A 21,477-nucleotide genomic window follows, 5' to 3' on the forward strand; every position below is an offset into this window, starting at 1 on the left:
GTCAAATGGATGTTTCCTGTCCTTTGAGTCATGATGGTATTTCTATAAGATTTGAAAAGTTACATTGTAACCCTACATGGATCTGAGGCTGAAACATGTAGTTGGCTATAGACCATGGCCAACTTTGGTGTATGGAATTTTGCTCAGCACCTGAATTGATGGAATAGTATGTTTAATTTTCTAATAGGAAGGATGGTCTCTGTGTTCAAGTACTTCATGTTTCAGTTGATAGTAGCTTGACAAGGGCTATAATAGAAGGATATAGAACGTCCATTAGTCCTTTAGAGAGAAAACAAAATTTAACCTGAGGGTTAGGGCAGGCTTCATAAACTAGGAAAAGTTAAAATTATTTTTGTTTTTGAGACATGGCCTCATGTATCCTAGTCTGACCTTGAAGATGACCTTGGATTCATCTTCCTGCTTCCACCTCCCAAGTTCATTGAGCATCAAGTATGGCTCAGTTTTTAAAAATGGAGACAGAGTCTCACTAAGTAGCCCTGACTGGCCTGGAACTCACTATGTAGAGTTCTCATAGACCAGTATGCCTCTGCTAGGATTAAAGACACATGTAACCACATCCACCCCAAAATTCATTATAATTAAAAAGCCTTTTTTAAGGCTGGGCATGGTGGCACATACCTTTAATCCCAGCACTTCTCAACAGGTAAAAGCATGAGTTTGAGGCGAACCTGGTCTACAAAGTGAGTCCAGGGCAGTCAGGACTAAAACAGAGAGACCCTGTCTTGAAAATCCCAAAACAGAACTCTTAAAATTTATATTTTTAAAAAGCCAGGGTGGTGGTACATACCCTTAATGCCAGCACTTGGGGAGATCTCTGTGCATTCATAGCAAGGCAGCCTAGTCTACAGAGCAAGTCCAGGACAGCAAGGAGTACACAGAGAAACCCTTTCTTGAAACAAAATATTTTAATTATGTATATGAGTGGGTATGCCCATGTGCATGCAGGTGCCTGTGGAGGCCAGAGGGGAGTGTGAGATCCCCTGGTGCTGGAGTTATAAGTGGTTGTGAGTGCTTGGGACTGATTTCAGGTCTTCTGCAAGAGCAGCAAACAGTCTTAACCACTTGAGTCATCTTTCCAGCCTCAAGAACCTATTTTTGAACTGAGTCAAAGGGATGTTGACTAGCGTGGTTAACTGCCAAGCACCTACTGTGCCCAACAGCTAGTCGAGAGGATGATGAAGTTCCAGGCAGAGATCTAAATTTAAAAATATAGAGTGCTTTGGATGAGGAAGTACAAATAAGTTTGTCTTGAGTATAGGTTGGTGGGTAGGTCTGATTATAAAATGAGACAATGTGGGTAATGCCCCAGTCAAAAGGTCCAGTAAGTCACAGTAAGCCACCAGGAGGGGAGAGGGATCTATAGTTTTAGTAAATACCTTTCAGAGAGTTACCCAAACAATGAAGGGAAGGTGAATAAGATTTGGAGACCAGTAAAGAAACTCTTAAGTACCTGGGTGTGGTGGTGCACAGCTGTAATCCCAGCACTCAGGGATTCAGGTGCAGATGGATCCCTGTGAGTTCAAGGCCAGTCTAGTCTGCAAATCGTGTCCAGGACAGCCAAGGCTACAAAAAGAAACCCTGTCTTGAAAGACCAAAAAGAGCCATGTTGAAAAACAAACAAAACAACATGAACAGTTAACAAGCTGCAAGAGCTGGGACTGGAGAGAGAGAGAGAGAGAGTTATAAGCTACCATGTGGACGCTGGTCCTCTGCAAGAGCAGCCAGTTCTCCAACCCCATAAAATAAATGTTAGAGAGACCAAAATAAATGTTAGAGAGACCAAAGGGCTAAAGATGAAGAAGCAGTCCCTTGAAAGTGAGGTGATGGTGTAGAATGGCGAGGAAGAAATACCAATTTCAAGAATAAAGGAGCTGCTAGGATCAAGTCTGGAGAGTTGGGGTTGGCAGTTTTAGTGTTCTGCTACTTATTGAATAAAAGGTTCAGCAAAGTGATCCTTGTCACTATCAGTGGTTCCTTTACCTACACTTTTGTTGTACTGTATCCTTTATTGAGAAGGGAGCGTACCTTTAATCCCAGCACACTGTAAGCAGAGGCAGGCAGATCTTCGAGACTTTGAGGCTAGCAAGCATAATGGTGAGTTCCAGGTCAGGCCAGCTAGAGTAACATGGTGAGATTCTGTCTTCACTGTATAGCACCGACTAGCTGGAATCTCCTATGTAGACCACAGTACCTGTCTAACATTAAGTGCTTAAAAATGAAAACATAGCTGGGCAGTAGTGGCATGCACCTTTGATCCCAGCACTTGGGAGCCAGAGGCATGTGGATCTCTGCATTTGAGGCCAGTGTGATATACAGAGCGAGTTCCAGGACAGCCAGAGCTACAGAGAGAAACCTGCCTGGGAAAAGAAAAATATTTAAAGCAAGGCATAACAGTGCACACCCACAGTCCTAGCTACTAAAGTGCTTTGGAGTTTGGGACTGGCCTGGACAACATAATAAAGACCCTGTCTCCAAAAAAAAGTCACTTAGATAATTATTTTTGAGTCTCTTTACTATTATTTTTATAATTCTAGAGATTTGAGATGGTTCATTTGAAAGGTTAAAAAAAAAAAAAAAGAGCAAGGCAGCCCCTGGTCTACATAGTAAGTTCCAGGACAGCCAGGGCTATATGTAGGACCCTGTCTCAAAAATTAAAAACAACAAACCTCAGTTTTAATAGCCTCTATTTAAAAAAATTGCCAAGTAAGCAGGACATAGTGGCCCATGCCTGTAATCCCAGCACTCAGGAGGCAGAGGCAGGTGGATCTCTGTGAGTTGGAGGCGAGCCTAGTCTACAAGTCCAGGACAGGCAAGTCTACACAGAGAAACCCCAGTATTTTCTGTTTGTTTGTTTGTTTTGTGTGGGGGGGGCGTGTAATATTTGTTTTCTTAGGAGGAAGTTAGTTCTAGTATGGTCTAATAGTATTAAGGGAATTAGAAGCCTAGGGGTAATTACAAACCTGTTTACCTCCTGAATAGGTGATTGTTTTAAAACTATAGCTATCTAGCAATAGAAATGCTGACTTTTTCCTCTCCTTGCTTTGTTTGCTTCTCCTTACATCACTGTAAGCATGGAGGAAAAAGAGGTTTTTAAATCATGATGGTGTGTTGGTTTTCTAAAGCAGTCATTGAAATTATTACTATTTAAGAACAAGTGAGTCTGAAATACATGTGATCCTCTAGGCCCCACCAAGTCCTTATTTAATTTGGGAAACTCTAAATACATTTTTCCCCCATAAGGCATTTGAAATTCCTTTGGTCATGATTGAATAAAAAGTGAAATATACTCAAACAGTTCTTTTTTGTTAGTGGGTAACTTGATCTGTCAGGTAAAATGATAATTTATCTTATCTTTCATGGTAATTATGACACCATTCTGCAAACAACTGGTCTCTCCTCCTCCCTCCTTTCTCCTCTTCTCTCTCTCTCTGTCTCTCTCTCTCTGTCTCTCTGTCTCTCTCTCTCTCTCTCTCTCTCTCTGTCTCTCTCACTCTCTCTCTGTCTCTGTCTCTCTCTCTCTCTCTGTCTCTCTTTTTCCTCTCCCCTCTCCCCTCCCTGCTTTCTCTTCCCTCTCTCCTCTCCCGACTCTCCTCTCCCCCTCCTTTCTCTCTCTCTCTCTGTTTTCCTAGATTTCTCTTAAATTCTCCCAGTAGCCTCAACAGTTTCATTTTCCCAGAGAAGCCCTGTTACTCTTGTGTGTCTATCTTTTTTCCCCAAGCTATAAAACCTACAGCTGATCATCCTACTTTTAGTTAGCTCTTGATGTATTTTGAGATATACAATAGTATTTTTAGCTTTATGGCAGCAGGTATGGACCTTTTACTGATTTTATTGTACCCAGATAAAAAGATACATTACACACAGAATTTTGTTCAGGAAGTGTGTCGATCTCTCTCCTTCATTACTTCTTCATTCAGGAACTGCTGCTATAGCTAACAGTAAGAAAATGTCTGGGTATATTTATCCACTCATCTTAACAGTAGTTTACCAACTCTAGCATGTTCAGTGCGACTTTACTTATAGTGTCATGATGGAATTAAATAGCTGGAAACCCTGTAACTCTTGAACGTGGGCTGTCTAAAACTAGGAGCAGTTACAAACAGCTAGTGATAAAAACAGATAGGCAAGGGATATCATTTATAAATTAATGTTTTATATTTTAGAGGCATTGTTAGTGAATATTTCTTTACAGGTGTCTGTTTCAAAGGAAGTAGGAAGGGAAGAGATCTTTTCAAAATAATTTCCTGAGAGAAACATTCTAAACATATAAAACTAATTGCCCTTTTATTATAACTGACATGCTGAGAGTTGATCTGTGTTAACTGGTTGAAACTGATGTAGAATAAAGACTGAATTCCTAACCCATGTACTTGTAAGGCATAAGAGCCATATACTGAAACTGGTGTTATATTGGTTTAATTTAAGGAGGCCTGTAGTCTATCTGCAACCTTGATTTGTCTGTATCATTACATAATCACCACATGAAAGCTTGATCATTTTAAGTTCACATATAAAGTCTGACTTTGAAAAAGTGTGTGTGTGTGTGTGTGTGTGAGAGAGAGAGAGAGAGAGAGAGAGAGAGAGAGAGACAGACAGACAGACAGACAGACAGACAGACAGACACAATGAATGTAGGTGCCATACCTCGGGGAGCAAAAAGAGGACATTGGATCTCCTGAAACAGGTGACCGTGAGCCACCTGATGTGGGTGCTTGGATCTGAACTGGGGTCCTCTGCAAGAACAAAAAGTATTTTCCTTTTCTTTTCTCCTTTTAAAAAATTTATTTTGTTTTGTTTTTCAAGACAGAGTTTTTCTGTGTATCCTTGGCTATCATGGAACTCACGCTGTAGACCAGGCTGACCTCAAACTCATAGAGATCTACCTGCCTCTGCCTCCCAAGTGCTGGGATTAAAGTCTTGTGCCACTACGCACGACATTTTTTTTAAGATTTATTTATTTATTTATTTATTTATTTATTTATTTATTTATTTATTATGTATAGACTATTCTGCTGGCATGTGAGCCAGAAGGCCTGAAAGGGCACTAGATCTCATTATAGCTGGTTATTAGCCACCATGTGTTGCTGCGAGTTAAACTCAGGATCTTTGGAAGAACAGCCAGTGCTGTGTCCCATCCCCCACCCTCTCCCCCGCAGACAAGATTTCACTGTGTAGCCCTGGCTGTCCTGAAACTCATACTGTAGACCAGGCTGGCCTTGAACTCACAGAAGTCTACCTGTTTCTACCTCCCAAGTGCTGGGATTACAGGCATGTGCCACCATGCCTGGCCCACATCCAGTTCTCTTAACTTCTGAGCCACCTCTCCAGCCCCAGAAAGCATTCTTACTGATCAGGCATCTCCAGTCCCTGGATTTTGAATATGTGATGCAGGGTCTCTGAGCTTTACATGCCAGCCTCAAATTTAACTGTAGTCCAGATTAGCCTTACACTCCCCAGCACTGAGATGCAGGGCTGCACACACTATCATGCCTGGCTCCATTTCACATATTTAAAGAACAGATGCTATATAGTTAGATGTTTTAATGGAAAAGGGCTTATTTTTCTTAGGTTTATTTTTATGTGTATGAATGTTTTACTGTCATGTATTTCTCTGCATCACATGCATGCCTGGTACCCAAGAAGGTCGGAGAGGGTTTTGGATCCTCTGGAACTGGAGTTACAGATGGTTGTGAACCACCATGTGAGTGTTTGAAAATGCATGGGAGTCCTCTGCAAGAACAAGTGGTTTCTCCACTGAGCTCTCTCTAGAAAGCTTTGCATGTATATATGGTATATACATAATCATATGTATGGTACTGTAGACCATATGGCACTGTATTTGTGGTACTGTAGACCAAACCCATGGCCTTGTGCATGGTGGGTAAACTATCCCACTAAACTATATCTTTAGTCCCCTCCCACCAGTATGGTATACTTTTTATTCTTTATATGATGGTAAGCAGTAGATATATTCAAGGAACACATCTGTGAAAGCTGAAGGCTTACATGATTGGGCTGGGAATATATTTCAGAGAGCTTTACTAGAATTCAGGAAGACCTGGGATCAATAACAAACACCATATAAACTAGATATGGTGCCACATGCCTGTAATCTCAGCACTCAGGAGGAAAAGGCAGGCAGGTCTCTATGAATCCCAAGGCCAGCCTGGGCTACATAGGGAGGCCCTGTTTCAAAACAATAAATGAAACATGAAAAGAGGGGCTGCTACTCAGTTCCAGGTTATTGGTGTGCTGGAAGATGCTGACCCTTTCTTTTTCCACATCTTAGTTTTTGTTGGATGGCCTAGAATGCACTAAATATCTTCCTGCCTCTTCCTCCTGAGTACTTAGGTTACAGGTGTGTGCTACAATCCCTGGTCATTAACGTATCTTTTAATTTTTAAGGAATATCAACCAGTGGGTTCTTACCTGCAATCTTGTAATAAATGTGGTACATTAATTAGTGTTTTTACGTTTTCATTGAGATGTAACGTAATCATCAAAAAATGCACATAGTAAGCCAAATGCATTGCGACACACCCATAACCCCAGCACTCAGGAGGCAGAGGCAGGTGGATCTCTGTGAATTTGAGGCCATCCTAGTCTACTGAGCAAGTTCAGGAGAGCAAAGGCTACACAGAGAAACCCTGTCTCCAAAAAGGAAAAAAATAAAAAATAAAATAATGATATACTGTTGGGTAACAAAATCTAAAATTCTTATTTTTAAATTGCAATGTATGAGGATGGAGACATTGTTCAGTGAATAAGAACACTGGCTACTCTTCCAGAGGACTTAGGTTGACTTTCCACACGTCCATGGCAGCCCCGAACCATTTGTGACTCCAGTTCAACATCCCTTTCTGGCCTCTTTGGACACTAGGCATGCATATGGTGTGCAGAAATACACATGGGCAAAGCACCCACATATATAACATAAAAAATACAATTTAGCCAGGTGGTGTGTTTTTTAACACTTTTTAATCTCAAAAATAAATAAATAAAGCTAATAATTATTTTAATAAATAATAAATATATTAAGTCAGTATGTTGGAGAAATATAAAATTCTTGATGTTAAAAATGTGATGGCATTTTACTTGTTTCATAGGGCCTGAGAGTCAGTATACTAAGACTGCTCAGGAGATTGTGAACGTTTGTTGCCAGACATTAACTGAGGTAGGTGGTAGAGAAGATTGGGCTCCATGAAAATTTCTGCTGTGTCCTTGAGTTTGAAGCTTTCCCTGACTACCCTGTTTGCTTTCAAATGTAATATTCCACCCTCTACCCTCATTCCGTCATTTCTTTCTGTGCTTTGTTTAGGTTATTGGTTGTGCTCTGCTATTAGAATAGAACCACTATGAAAAGAGCAATTCTTTTAAAGGAAAGATTTATTTATTCATGTATTTTATTTATGAGAGTGCTCTGTCTTCATGTACACCAGAAGAGAGAACCAGATCCCATTACAGATGGTTGTAGGCCACCATGTGGTTGCTGGGAATTGAACTCAGGGCCTCTGGAAGAGCAGCCAGTGCTTTTCTATTGTTGAGCCATGTCTCCAGCCCTGAAGTGTTTGCTTTTGTATGCCAGTACCTAAATGCTGAATGAATTCTTTAATTGTATTTATTTCTCAGTATGATGAGCATTTGACTCAACTTGAGAAAGACATTTATATAGCTAAAGAAACAGCTCTGGAGGAAGCAGAATTAGAAAGCCTGGACTCAATGACTCCAGGATCTTATACACCTCAGGTAAGCCAAAGGATTAGGAATTTCCTACAATTTTCTTACGGTTTGGGAAGTTGGGAGCATGTTAACAGATATGTTTACTGAGATATTCTTCTCTGTCCTTTCTTTTCATATGCCTCTCATGTGCTTTCTTGTCTTCTCAAAGGGTAAGGTGAATGAGGGCCGTGGGTCCTCGTGGCCTTGTTGAATCCAGCAGAGGCAACCATGGGATAAATGAATTGGGATGGTTGTTAGTGTGTAAGAATACCAGATTCCTACTACGATAGCCAGAGGCATCCTCTTGGTCTCCAGTTGTCTCATTGGTAAATTTTGGGGTTCTAAGACATCCCTAGAATGTAGGCTGCTCAGTTACAGATAGGGCATACTGTTCTTGTGCCTTCTAAATACCTGATCATCCATTGCTTTAGAAGTATGTCGGCATAGCTCTCACCACTCAGTGTCCAAGGTTAATTCCCTTTCCTAGTAAATGAAGGCTGTTTAAGTTCATATGTTAGAAGACTAGAAAGCAGGACGAGTAAGAAATATTTGTGTTTTTTTCTTTCGGGTCTGACTAAACCTTTTGGAGCACTTCCTCTATATTACAGTCTTGGAAAGTTGGTGTATTTGAAGAATAGACTGTAAATGGAATATTAACAGGTCCTTGGTTTCTATATTGGAGCCTCAGTGATGGAGTGGACAGACATGAGGTTTGATGTAAAACAGGCCTGGGTGTGAGTCTTAGCTCTGCTACTGTGTAGTTTTATGATATTGGGAAATTAACATCTCTGTTCCCATTTCTCTAAGATGTCGTTTCCAACATTACATGAGTTAGTTTCTATGGTACATAATAGGCATCCAGTAGGTATTTTGTTTTCTTCTTTGTATGAAGGATTTCTCTGTAAAGTTCCCAGAGGCGCTTTCAAATACTTTTAGATACACTTTTAAAGACTTGTTTATTTTATGTATAAGTGCTGTATCTGCATATACATCTGCACACCAGAAGAGGACACTAGATCACATTCTAGATGGTTATGAACCACTATGTGGTTGCTGAGAATTGAACTCAGGACCTCTGGAAGAGCAGAGAGTGCTCTTAACCACTGAGCCATCTCCCCAGCCCCACACTCTTTCAAATTTAACTGAACATTTGAATGCAGAAGCCTTCCAATTCCTAAAGTATTATTATTCATTCTACCCAGGTTTCAGTCTGAACTTAAATGCCACATACATGCTCTCTGTTGGATTTTTGCTGTGTCTGTGTCTTATTCATACACTTTCTATCTCTATCTCTCTCTCTCTCTCTCTCTCTCTCTCTCTCTCTCTCTCTCTCTCTCTCTCTCTGTCTGTCTCTGTCTGTCTCTCTGTTCCCCCCACCCCTTTCTCTCTCTCATCCTAAAACATAGGTTACAGAGGGGCCAGGTAAACAGAACCCTCAGATACTTCTTCAAGGTCCAGAACAAGGAAAGGCTCTTAGAGTTTTATTGGCAGATTGGGTCAAGGGGGCTTGGGCGAGTGATGTTGCCCAGGAAGGCCTTGCTTGCTAATAGGCTCAGTTTCCACAAGGTACTTTCTGGTAAGTTAAAGCTTGGGTCCTAGCAGAAGAATCTAACCACCAAGTGGCATGTGCTTTCCTCAGGCCTTGGATAGTCATAAGTCTAGACCATTGGTGAGTCAAAGCTTTGTCCTTCCTGAGCAATAGCTGCTTTGGTATACTTCGTCACTTTCCTCTGGAGAGTGCGCTGCTTCATTCTTTTCAGTTCACACTCTCAATCATTCCTTTCACTTATGTGTATAAATATTAAGATAGCCCAAGTCATTGTTTGTTAACTCATGGAAAATAGACTCCCCACGTGTGACCACCCTTACTTACTGCTATGTGAAGTCAAAACATTATTAAAACGTATCTATATTATCTTAATCTGTCATAATACAGGTTTGTTTGCTTGTTTTTGAGACAGGGTTTCTCTTTGTAGCCTTGGCTGTCCTAGACTCCCTTTGTAGACAAGGCAGGCCTCAAACTCAGAGAACCACCTGCCTCTGCCTCCCGAGTGCTGAGATTACAGGTGTGTGCCACCACGCCTGGCTACATAGTTCAGTTTTGATTATATAGAAGCACAGTAGTAATCGTGTTGTTTTCAACTTCTGAATGGTGGCAGCCAATGTGGTATTTGCATCTGGAATTTTCTACTGAACTTACATTGAGCCCACCTCTTTAGAATTAATCATTTTATAGTTTCCCATAATCCTCTATTTTCATACTGCATTTTAAAACCTGCAGAAAGTCTACCTGTGTGCTAATGTTCTGGAATCTGTTTTGCCACCTTTATTATGGAAACTCAAATCTTCTCAGTTAATCTTGTTTGCTTGCCTGTTTACAGAGCACCACATATGTAGGTGTGCATTTGTTTCTTTGAGCTAGGGTCTGGCTTTGTGGTCCAGACTGGCCTCAAGTTTGTGGTCTTCCTGATTGAACTTTTCTGGTGCTGGGCCTATAGGTTTGTACTTCTATTCTTTGATGATAAGCAAGTTTTATATTCATCAAAGTAATGCTGTAGTTGGGGAATATAGAAGATGGGCCTGGAGAGATGGCTCAGCCAGTTAAGAGTGCTTGCTACTATTTCAGAAGACGTGACTTTGGGTGCCAGCACTCACGTTCCATGTCTTACTGTTTTAACTCCACATTCGTAGGTTCTGACACCTTCTTCCGTCCTCTACAGACACTGCATTCGCTTATACAAGCCCACATTCAGACATTCACATATCCACATAATTTTTATTGTTGTTATTTGAGGTAGGATCTCTCTGTGTAGCCTTGGCTTTCCTGGAACTCCCTCTGTAAACCAGGCTGGCCTTGAACTCACAGAGACCCACCTGCCTCTCCCTCCTGACTGCTGGGATTAAAGATGTGCGCCACCATTGCCTAGCCACATAATTTATAAAAAATGAATATATAAAAGTTTTTTTTTCCTGAGACAGGGTTTCTCTGTGTAGCCCTGGCTGTCCCGGACTCACTTTGTAGACTCTACTGGCCTTAAACTCTCAGAGATCCACCTGCTATGCTTCCCTGATTGTGGGGATTACAGGTGCGCATCACAATGCCTGGCTATAAAATCTTTTTTAAAAGAAAATTGGATGATACAACTAAGAGATGTGTTACTGTTTATCAATTCCATCTCTCATAACATCAACAACTGAATATTTCGAGGTTTTTTTTAATCTGTGGTATGTCTGTAAATATACTTTAAAAGTGAAATTCCTTTTTCTATTCACTTCATGAATATTTTATCTAGTCCCTCTTATTATTCACTACAATCCATTTGCTAAATCTCTACTCTTTTCGAGGATGATAAGAGTACAAGGTACTGAGACCATATAGCTCTTAATTCTCTCTACAACCGTGTGATGTAGACATTATCATCCATGTTTTTACAGTTGAGGGAGACAGGGTGGTTAATTATGGGAGAGCCAAGACTCAATGCCAGGTCTGTTTACCCCAAAGCCATGTGTTCCTTTTTTAACCGTACCGTTTTGCTTTGAAGCATTGTCCAAAAGCTCGTGAACTGTCAAAACACTCCATGTTCTTTTTGAAGTTAAAATTCCTTTATCCAGTTTCCTTATATGTGTTTAAGTCAATGAAACTATAACTAATATGAGTCCTGAGCCTAAAACCAGTAAGGCAAGACTGAGAAGAAGAAAGTAGGCTACTGAGCAAAGTGGCTGTTAATACACAGACTTGTCCCTAAGTTTATACAATTTTGCTTTTGTTTTTGAACATAACTACTAGATGGCAGTCTGCTAGAGTAGTTGTTATTTGTGGGCTTCTAAAAATTTCTCTAAAAAAATTTGTACCAGGCTGTTTCCTCTGGGTTGTCTTAGATGTCCTTTTTCTTCAGTGAATGTTATAAAGGAGAATTCTTTGTATTTCTTGTAGCTGTTTCCTTGGTAGAGGCTAAGTTTTACATTTTATACCACAGCTTCTTGATTTGTATGATAACAGCACATTCCTCTGTGTTTCTCAGGATGCTTCTTTATATCAAGATGAGAGCAATATGTCGGTCTTGAATAGCACTGTGAACAGTGCTATTTCAGAAAAGCAGCTAGCACAGGTAGGATGTTATTTCTCGCTGTGAGATTGGTGGTCTGACTGCTGGGTGATTGTGGAGGACTGGAGTGATACCATGTATACATGAAGGATGGCTAGATCCTTTGGCCCTGAAAACAAGGCTTTGAAATGTGATTTAAGCACAGCATACGTTCAGGGAAAATAATAGCAGTATCAGAGCAGCCTAATAGGTGACAGACTAGAAAGAACAGCCACATTCAAAGACAGAGTTCAGTTCACAGCAATTGGTGTACTATTTTGTGTCTCTTAAAAGTTACAAACCTGCCGGGCGTGGTGGCACAAGCCTTTAATCCCAGCACTCGGGAGGCAGAGGCAGGCGGATTGCTGTGAGTTCGAGGCCAGCCTGGTCTACAAAGTGAGTCCAGGATAGCCAAGGCTAATACAGAGAGACCCTGTCTCGAAAAACCAAAAAAAAAAAAAGTTATAAATCTAATTTTAAAAATATATATTTTGGTTTTTGGAGACAGGGCTTCTCTGTGTAGCCTTAGCTATCCTGGACTTGCTTTGTAGACAAGGCTGGCCTCAAACTCACAGTGTTCCACCTGCCTCTGCCTCCTGAGTGCTGGGATTAAAGGTGTGCGCCACCGTGCCCAGCTCTAAATATTTGTAAGTTTCAACTGGCCTTTGCCAGAGGTATCAAAACATAGTTCTCATCTAACACTGTACCCATTCTCAAGGTTCCGTAAGAGAGTACAAAACCCAGAAGGATTGTTTTTATAAGGAAACGTCCCTTCTGATGACAGTTAAGAGTGGATCAAAACCTTTCTTGTTCTTTGTTTTTTCTTGCCCTGTCTGTTATTTCCAAAGAATGACTGGGGCTCAATGCACATGCCTTCAGCTGTGTAAACAGCCTCCACTAGCAGTGGGGTTGGCTGGGATACCAGGGAAGAGCAGATGTCCTAGATAAAGAACCATCGCTTAGCTCCTTCAGGCACATCCCTCAGTGGTGTGCTATTTGTGTTCCTTCCTTAGATTCTCCAGGGCTGAGGTAGGCTGAGTGAGGAAGACTCTGGTATAGATACTGAAGGATATGATGAGGAGGAGGATAGGAAACCTAAGACTCCAGCCCCAGGGAGTATGCTTACAGAAAGCTTACACATTATACATTTATATGATAGGAGCCCCAGTTGTGAAGGACAGGCCAAATCTCAAGGTGACATCTTAGAGTCTCTCCGTAGTCAGCCTCAGTCTGACTTTAATCCTTGGGAATTGAGGTAGACAAATCCATCCACTACAATTATTTAACTTCTCGTGAAGCAGCAAATGGGATGCGGGGGAAAGAAGGTGTGCTGGGCTTTTAGTCATTGATGGGACTGCCACCTGGACTTGTTTAGAAAGGTGAAGATGGAGACAGTGATCTTGCAGATGAAGAGGAAGGAGCTGTACAACAGCCCCAACCCAGTGTCCTGTATGAAGATTTGCTTATGTCTGAAGAAGAGGATGATGAGGAAGATACTGGGAGTGATGAAGAAGAAGGAGATACCATGTTCTCTGGTGAGTCTTGCTCCTTTGCTTCTGTTTTTGTGTAGCTCACTGTTGTACCTCAGGACTGAATAGGAAACCCTTTGCTTCTTGCTATTTGCTAGTATAAAAATGCTATCTCTTTTATTGGAGTCCTATTGGTGGACCTGAGAATAATGAACCCACACTCAGAGGATGATCATGTCCATTAGCCTAAGTGGGAGTGAAGATTAACAGACACAGGAGGCACAAAGTTAAAAATGGAACAGTCAGTGCACAAGTAGCACCTTGGAAGGATTGTGTTTGGGAACAGGAAAGGAAAAGTAAGCAAAATAATAGAAATGGTAAGGTACAAGTCCTGGAGATGAGCCTGGTGCAGTGGTGCACACTCGTACTCCCAGCACTCGGGAGGCAGAGGCAGGCAGATCTCTGTGAGTTTGAGGCCAGCCTGGACTACAAAACAAGTCCAGGATAGCTAAGGCTACACAGAGAAACTTTGTCTTGAAAAACAAAAACAAACAAACAAAAAAAGTACTGGATATGATAGAAAACAAGTAGAACAGGCTAAGGCAGAAGAAACTATATATCTTGCCACTATTGACGTTTGGTATTTGAAAGAGGCGCTTGAGAGGTGAGGAGTATAGACTTAAGAAATACTAGGTAAAAATACTAATTCTGACAAGAATTTCCTTTTCTTTTCGCTAGCTCTTGTTTTGTCTTTGTTATTTTGAACGTAACTATCTTGTACATGCTAGGCAAACACTGTAGCACTGAGCCATACCCGTAGTCCATCAACCTTATCTCTTAATGAACCACCATCTGTGTTTTTACAGGTCTTCACCTAAGTGAAAGTGGAAGCGACTCTGATACTGAATCTGTCAATGTAAGACCCACACAGCCCCATGTGCTTCATGAGAATTCAATAATAGATGTGGAAAATGAAGAAAGCATGATGTGCTATGAGGGAGATGGTGGTGAGGCGTCCCACGGTTTGGAGCATAGCAACATCAGGTAACAGACAGCAGTGTGCTACGGGGCTGTGGCATCATTTCCCAGCTGTGGTGACAAAGGGCTTAGCATAATAAAGCTTTCATTTGTAAACATTTCCTGATACCTCTACTTGGACCAAGCATTATCTAGTCCCTGGGAATGCACAGGAGCAAGATATTAACCTGTCCTTGAGGAGCACTGGTAGTGGAAGAGATTGATACAAATCATTATAGGTACCATGTCCTAAGTACCTAAGCGCAAGTAAGTATCAAGTGCCGAGGTATTCCTAGGGAGTGACTTACTGTGCTTTGAAGTAACCAGGGTAAAACTTCATGTAGAAGCATTTAACTTACGCTTAAAGGATGGATAGGAGTCTGCTAAGCATATGTAATGGCAGCCAGAGGGATGGATCTTTATAGATGAAATGATATGTCAGAGGCATAGAAATACAACGTGAAGTATGTTCAAGAGAAAAGGGAGGTGGGTGGAGAATTAAGACTTTTGAAAAAGCAAGAGACTGTATTTTGGAGAACCATAAGTAATATGCCAAGACATTTGGATGTTGTTCTGTTAGGAATCTGTACTTCTAGGGAAAGGAAGTTGCTGGCACACTTCTATAATCTCAGTTCTTAAGGTATGAGATAGGAGGATCCTAAATTCAAGGCTTGCCAGCTGTGGTGGTGCATGCCTAAGAAGAGGCAGGTGGGTGTCTGAATTCAAGGCCAGCCAGGTATGTATAGTGTGAAGTCCAAGCCAGTAAAACCCTGTGTCCTCCTCCCCCAAAGAAAAAGAAAGAAAAAAGAAAAGCCAAAACTTGGGCTAAGTATTGAAGTCCTATCAAAAAGCAAACAAAACGATCCCAGTGTGGTGTTGCTCACCTATGCACACTTGCAAGGTAGAGGGAGGAAGATAGGGATTAAAGATAATCCTCAGCTACAGGGTGAGTTCAGTGCAAGCCAGGCCTACAAACATATACAACAAAAGGAAGAGAAAGTAGCATCAAATTTGTATGGTAGGTAACTTTTAAAAGCAAATGGGAACAGATTACAAGAGCATTCAATTGAATTTGGGAGTTAAGTCTGATAAATAATGAGAGGAAAGACGAAAAACAGAGGATGGGAAAATGATTTTGGCTTCAAATATGTTAGATTTACTGCACAAGCAATCCATCTTGCCAGCAAGTGGATAAAGTTTTTTATTTATTCGTCATGAAAGTCTTTATCATAGGTTGAAAACACAAGTAAGACATGGGATTCCTTCCTTAAGGAGTTCTGCTTATCAGGGATTATGTAGCAAGTTAACAGGGTGTGGCGGTGTGACATGAAAAACATGACAGGCAACCACAGAGTTTTTCTGGGACATGCAGAAGGAAGGGGTGAGAAGCTGATTAGAGAAGGAAATGGAGTCAATATGACTGGTAGTTTTATAGGGTAAGAAGCATAATGTATCCCAGAGACTCAGAATGGCGTTATGAAAACCCAGAGGCATGAGATACTTTTTAAGCATTTATTTATTTACTTTACATCCCAACCACAGTTTCCCCTCCATCCTCTTCTCCCAGTCCTTCCTGTCCCCTGCCCCCACCCCTGGTCCTCTTCACCCCTCTCTTCTGCTTCCCTTCAGAAAAGGGGAAGCCTCCCATGGATACCAACCAGCCCTGGCTTATGAAGTTGTGGTATATCTAGGCTCATCCTCTCCTGTTGAGACTTAAGGGTCGGCCCAGTACAGGGAAATGCTTCCCAAAGGCAGGCGACAGGGTCAGAGACAGCCCCTGCTCCTGCTGTTACGAGTCCCACTTGAAGACCAAGCTACACAACTGTTACATGTGCACAGGGCCTACCTAGGTCAGTCCCATATGGGCTCCCTGGTTGTTGGTTCAGTCTCTGTGAGCCCCTGTGGGACACTTTTAAAAGATTACAAGTAGGCCAGAGCTTTCAGTTGATGCATGTGGTAAGAATGATTCAAAGAAGTAGTTAAGATTTTTTTTTTCAAAAAGAGGTAAGAACCAAATTGTGAAGGACCCAACTGTTGTGGGATGGCACTGAGTGAGAACGGTATGATCTGCTTTGTGTTTTACAATGATTGTTCTATGTCCTAAAGAGCAAAGGATAAAAGATGTGAGCTAAGAAAGTCACAAATTCAAATGACCAAGAACTATATTATATAGCTTCTCTAATAATCAAATAAACATGATAAACAATGTGATATAGCTGTCAAGTTGGTGATCATTTTTGGAAAGAGTATGAGGGGAAAAAAAGACATTCCCAAATGACTGGTAATAATGTGTAAATAGGTAGGGTGAGCGGGAGAGAAATACAACAATTTTATTACTATAAATAAAAAAATTAAATATGTACCCCCTTTAGTTCTAAAATACCACATTTAGGAAATTGTCCTTTGCCAACACTTTTCTCAAGATGTTTGTATATCTGGATATGATGATGCAAACCCTCTATCCCAGCACAGTAGGAGGCCAATCACTATGAGATCTGGGACAGCCTGGTCTACAAAGCCAGGTCCAGGACAGTCCCAGCTACATAGTGAGATCCTTTCTCAAACAAACAAGCAAGCAAGCAAACAAAAAACATACAAAGATTTTTATCACCGCTCATTGTTTCTAATGGTGAAATAAATCAGAAATAGCTACACATACTATTGAGGGACTCTTAAATGAATCGTGTTATAGCCATATACCAGAATACCATGCTTCTGTTAAGTCTGGCACACTGTAATCCCTGCACTTAGGAGGATGAGACAGAAGAATCACAAAGTTCAGGCTAGACTGAACTAAATAGTGAGACCCGGTCTCAGAAAACCCCCCAGAGCTGTAGACTGTATTGACACAGAAGGGTGTTCATTGTAGTCATTGTTGAAAAAAGAAAATTTCTGAAGAATAGGCTTGGGTTTTTTGGTTGTTTTTTTGGTATTTTGTTTGTTGGTTGGTTGGTTGGTTGGTTGGTTGGTTGCTTTTGGGGGGGGGAACAGGGGTACGGGGACAGGGTTTAATGTGTAGCCTTTGCTGTCCTAGACTCACTTTGTAGACCAGGCTGACCTCGAACTCATAGTGATCCATCTGCCTCTGCCTTCCTAGTCCTGGGATTAAAGGCATGCGCCACCATGCCTGGCCTTATTTTTATTTTTTTAATTTGTTTACATTTTTGTTCATTTCAAGACAGGTTTCTCTTTGAAACCCTGGCTATCTTTGAATAAGTATGAAACATTGGAGCTTAACAACATCTGTGATCATGGTAGCCAGTAGCGAGTTTTGGTCAGTGTGGAAGTTTATTTCAGGTCCTCATGTATATTAAGTCAGCAAGTTGATGTTTTTGACTGGATCTTTTCTCCTTAGGGGTGCATGAAACAGTCGAGAGCCCATTATTTTAGTGTCCAGGGGAGGTGAGATGGCCTGATCCCTTGACAGTACAAAGTATGCAAATGCTCAGCTAGGGCATGGTGCCCAAGCTTGAGAGATGTTGTTTTCTCTTCTCAGTTGTGGGAGCTATGAAGAGCCTGATCCCAAGTCGAACACCCAGGACACAGCCATCAGCAGCATTGGTGGGTATGAGGTATCAGAGGAGGAAGAAGATGAGGAAGAGCAGGGCTCTGGGCCTAGGATATTAAGCCAGTTCCACCTGTCAGAGGACGAAGATAGTGAGGATTTCCACTCCATTGCTGGAGACAGCGACTTGGACTGTGATGAGTGAGGCTTCCTAACTAAGCCTCTTCAGTCAGCCTAAGTCAATTACCTTTCCCCCAGCTTGTTTATATTGTGTATAGTGGCTAATAATGTTATTACCAGGTTAACACCGTAGTTTTAGTAATGAGCAAAATAGTAGTAATCACCTCTCCAGATCCTGGAGTATCAAGTTCTTTTCCCTAGCCACTATCAAGAAGGGAGGCAGACTCACTCTTCCCCATTGCACTCCTTTAGTGCCATTTATTTCTCTGGATGTGTAGACATGGCACCATTTCCCTTTCTAACTTGCAGGCTGGAATAGATGAAAACTCCTCTGCTAGAATAGAGAATTGGCTGGCTCTGTGGCACACTTAAAATACAAACCTATTGGACAAATGGTTTATTCATGTATTACTCACTTGGATATACAATGCCTCACTCCTAAATGGCTTACAGGAGCATGGCTATAAATCTCTGAAACAGCCTATGTATCCAAAACAGTAGGTGGCCATGTGAATGCACTCTCCCACACCCTAGGAGAAATTATAGGAAAATGCTAAGTTCCTTAGGGCAAAGACTATCTTTTGTTTCTTTCCATGCAAGGTAGCCACTAAGTAAATGTTTTTAAAATCATGAAATCCCAACAGATATGTTTCTGTGTATCTATTCCATGCCAGGCTCTCTGTCAGATCTCTGGAGTGTAAAGGTTAAATAAGAATGCGCCATCAAGTTGGGGCAGGGAGAGTGGAATTCAAGCAATGTTAATAAATTATAGAACTGTTAGACGAGTACAATTAAGAAGCTAGCTGTGGGGCTGGAGAGATGGCTCAGTGTTTAAGAGCACTGCCTGCTCTTCCAAAGGACCCGGGTTCAATTCCCAGCACCCACATGGCAGCTCACAACTGTCTGTAACTGCAAGATCTGACACTCCCACACCAACAGACATAAATTAAAATTAAATAAAATATTTTTAAAAATAGAAGCTAGCTGTGGAAGGTATAAGGAAGAAATTGAGAAGAGATCATGTGTGGAAAAGCAGGGAAGTCTTCCACCTGGAAGTTGATTGTTGAGAAGTTACTGGTAGGACCGTAGCAGCTCACAAGTCCAGGCAGGGTGTTAACATGAAGGGGAATGTTCACAGTCCAGATATGACAGAATGTGTTCCTTATTTGTTTGTACCTGCCTTGTTTCAGATAGTATGCTGCACTGAGTAGACATGACACTGAAAGACGGACAGGAAGTATATCTTCAAGAGCTTTGCATTTGAGCCAGGCACCGTGGTGCATGCCATTAGTCCCAGGACTCAGGAGGAAGAGGCAGGAGGATATCTGACTTCAAGGCCAGCCAGGACTGTTAAACTGAGAACATGTGTCTCAAGGATACCAAAAAATGGAGAAAGAGAGATACTTGTGTTTGATATCAGTGAATGAATTTTATATTTAAGGAAATGAAATCTTCAGTGCATTAGATTTGTTTCAGAAATTTTCTGAATGTTGATTGAAGAGAGAAACTGAGTCAAATAAGAAGACATGTATGATCCGATTTGTGCTGAGTAAAATACCAAGTGTATATGATGTTTGTATATACTTGTATGTGCAAAGGAAAAGATGTGAAAGAATATACAATAAATTGTTCACAGTGATAACCTCTGGGTGATGGGAATGGAGAGGAGGTAGTTCATTTGGTTTGTGTACAGTGGGTGAGCTTTTTATTTCTGTATCATTTGAATTGTATAGTACATGTTATTTTTATAATAAAACTTACAATTGTTGACAACAGTAGCATGGAGAGTGGTTTGGAGGGGAGAGCAAATGTAATTCAAGCTAAGGAGAGTGGAACCTCAAGTACAGTGGTGCCATTGGAATGGGGGGAAAGGGAGCCGGCATTGAGACACCTTCAGAAAGGGGTGTGGTCAACAGGACTAAATTACCACTTGGGATGAAAAAGGAGAACTGGAAAGGGTTTCTAGAAATTTTTTAACATAGGAGAAGAGTTTATTTGGCTTATAATTCCATATTACAGTACATCACTGAAGTGAAGTCAAGGCAAGAACCACATCCAGCCGGCCACATCCCATTTACAGTCAAGAGCAGAGAGAAAGGAATGCCTCTTTGCTGCCTATTTGTTCTCATCTAGTTTCCTGCTGTCTTATGTACTAACGACCCTTTGTCTAGCGAATGGTGATAACCACAGTGGTCTTCCTACATAGATGCATGATCATGACCTGCCCCAAAGACATGCCTATGGGGCATTCCTTCTTAAGACTCTGTCTTCCAAGTTCACTGCAAGTTGTGTCAAATTTACAGGGAAACCAAAACAGCACAACAACCCTTAAGGTATTTGGCAATGGTCACATAGCAAGAAAGGAAAGGAAAAGGCTGTGGTTGATTGCCACCATTTGCTATCAATGACCAATTACTTACCAATGCCTAAACTACTACTGAGTGGTAGTTATTAAGTGAATTCCTAGAAAGTAAGTTTTTCTTTTTCCACCCCCCTCCCATCCCAGGGATGTCAACAGAACCCAACATAGCAAGTTACAACAAGACTAAGTACAGATCCTCATATGAAGGCTGGATGAAGCAACCCAGTAGGAGTAAAATGGTCCCAGGAAGAGGTGAAAGAGTCAGAGATACCTCTATTTGTAGGCTCAGTTTGCTTAACCAGTGTATTTTATTACAAATTATAAACCGAGCGTATGTCACTTATTACCCAACCAACCAACACAATAGGAACAGAAGACTAAAGAACAAAATAACAAAACCGTAAGGATATCAGTTCCTTCTCCTGGCGTAATCAGCAAGATTTCTTCTGCTGGAACCTGGAGTAACCAGAACCCAGACCCTCAGCAGGAGCCAGAGCTCCAAAGCCTTCCCTCAAGCGGTTCTCTCTAGGAGCATCTCAAAGTGGAGTGATGAACAGCCAAAACTATCCCAAGTCTCCAAAGGCCCTGCCTCCAGTTCTGGGCTCATTTATATATCTCCTCCCAGAGTCTGTTCATGGGATCTTTTCAGCTGGCAACAATCAAGCTCCCGCACGAGGTGGTTGGTCTTTTAGAGAGTTAACGTCACCTGTTCTCTCACAAGACTGTTCTGATCCCACACTTGGGATCCTAAAAAACAGGTTTATCTCTCCTTCACCTATTCCCACTGTTAAGAGTCCCATAAGAACACCAGGCTACACAACCATAACATATATGCAGAGGACCTTATGCAGACCCATGCAGGCTCCTCCTCTGTGGTTGCCACATCAGTCTCTGTGAGTCCCTATGAGCCCTAATTTTTGGGTCATGCTCTCATGGTGTCCTTACCCCCTCTGACTCCTACCGTCCTTCCTTCCCTCTCTTCCTCAGTGTTTCCAAGTTCTGCGTAATGTTTGGCATCTGCTCCCATTAGTTGTTGGATAAAGCCTCCCTGATGATTGGGCTAGGCACTAGTCTCTTATCTGCTCTTCTGGCTGATGTTAGCCCGCTCTTGAGCAGGGA

At 41.5% G+C, this 21,477-nt stretch overlaps 1 protein-coding gene across 7 annotated transcripts in view; it reads left to right on the plus strand.

Annotated features, from left to right (window-relative positions):
• Positions 1-19,769, plus strand: part of LOC311601892 (transcription initiation factor TFIID subunit 1-like) — a gene marked incomplete at its 3' end in the record, with an annotated part of 80,778 nt that extends 61,009 nt beyond the window's left edge. For 2 of the 7 annotated variants that reach the window (XM_084789641.1, XM_084789642.1), the window contains exons 33-38: positions 7,128-7,195; positions 7,651-7,767; positions 11,763-11,849; positions 13,201-13,360; positions 14,161-14,338; positions 17,808-18,021. In XM_084789641.1, the coding sequence (XP_084645767.1) occupies positions 7,128-7,195; positions 7,651-7,767; positions 11,763-11,849; positions 13,201-13,360; positions 14,161-14,338; positions 17,808-18,021 (824 nt within the window). Of the gene's footprint in view, positions 1-5,664; positions 5,750-7,127; positions 7,196-7,650; positions 7,768-11,762; positions 11,850-13,200; positions 13,361-14,160; positions 14,339-17,807; positions 18,022-19,186 lie in introns of those variants that run through there. The other 5 variants (XM_084789644.1, XM_084789645.1, XM_084789646.1 and 2 more) reach the window with 5 other exon arrangements.
• Positions 19,770-21,477: the final 1,708 nt, after the last annotated feature.

This window comes from Acomys minous (genome assembly GCF_964271855.1).
Source record: "Acomys minous genome assembly, chromosome: 7".
Taxonomy (NCBI): Eukaryota; Metazoa; Chordata; class Mammalia; order Rodentia; family Muridae; genus Acomys; species Acomys minous.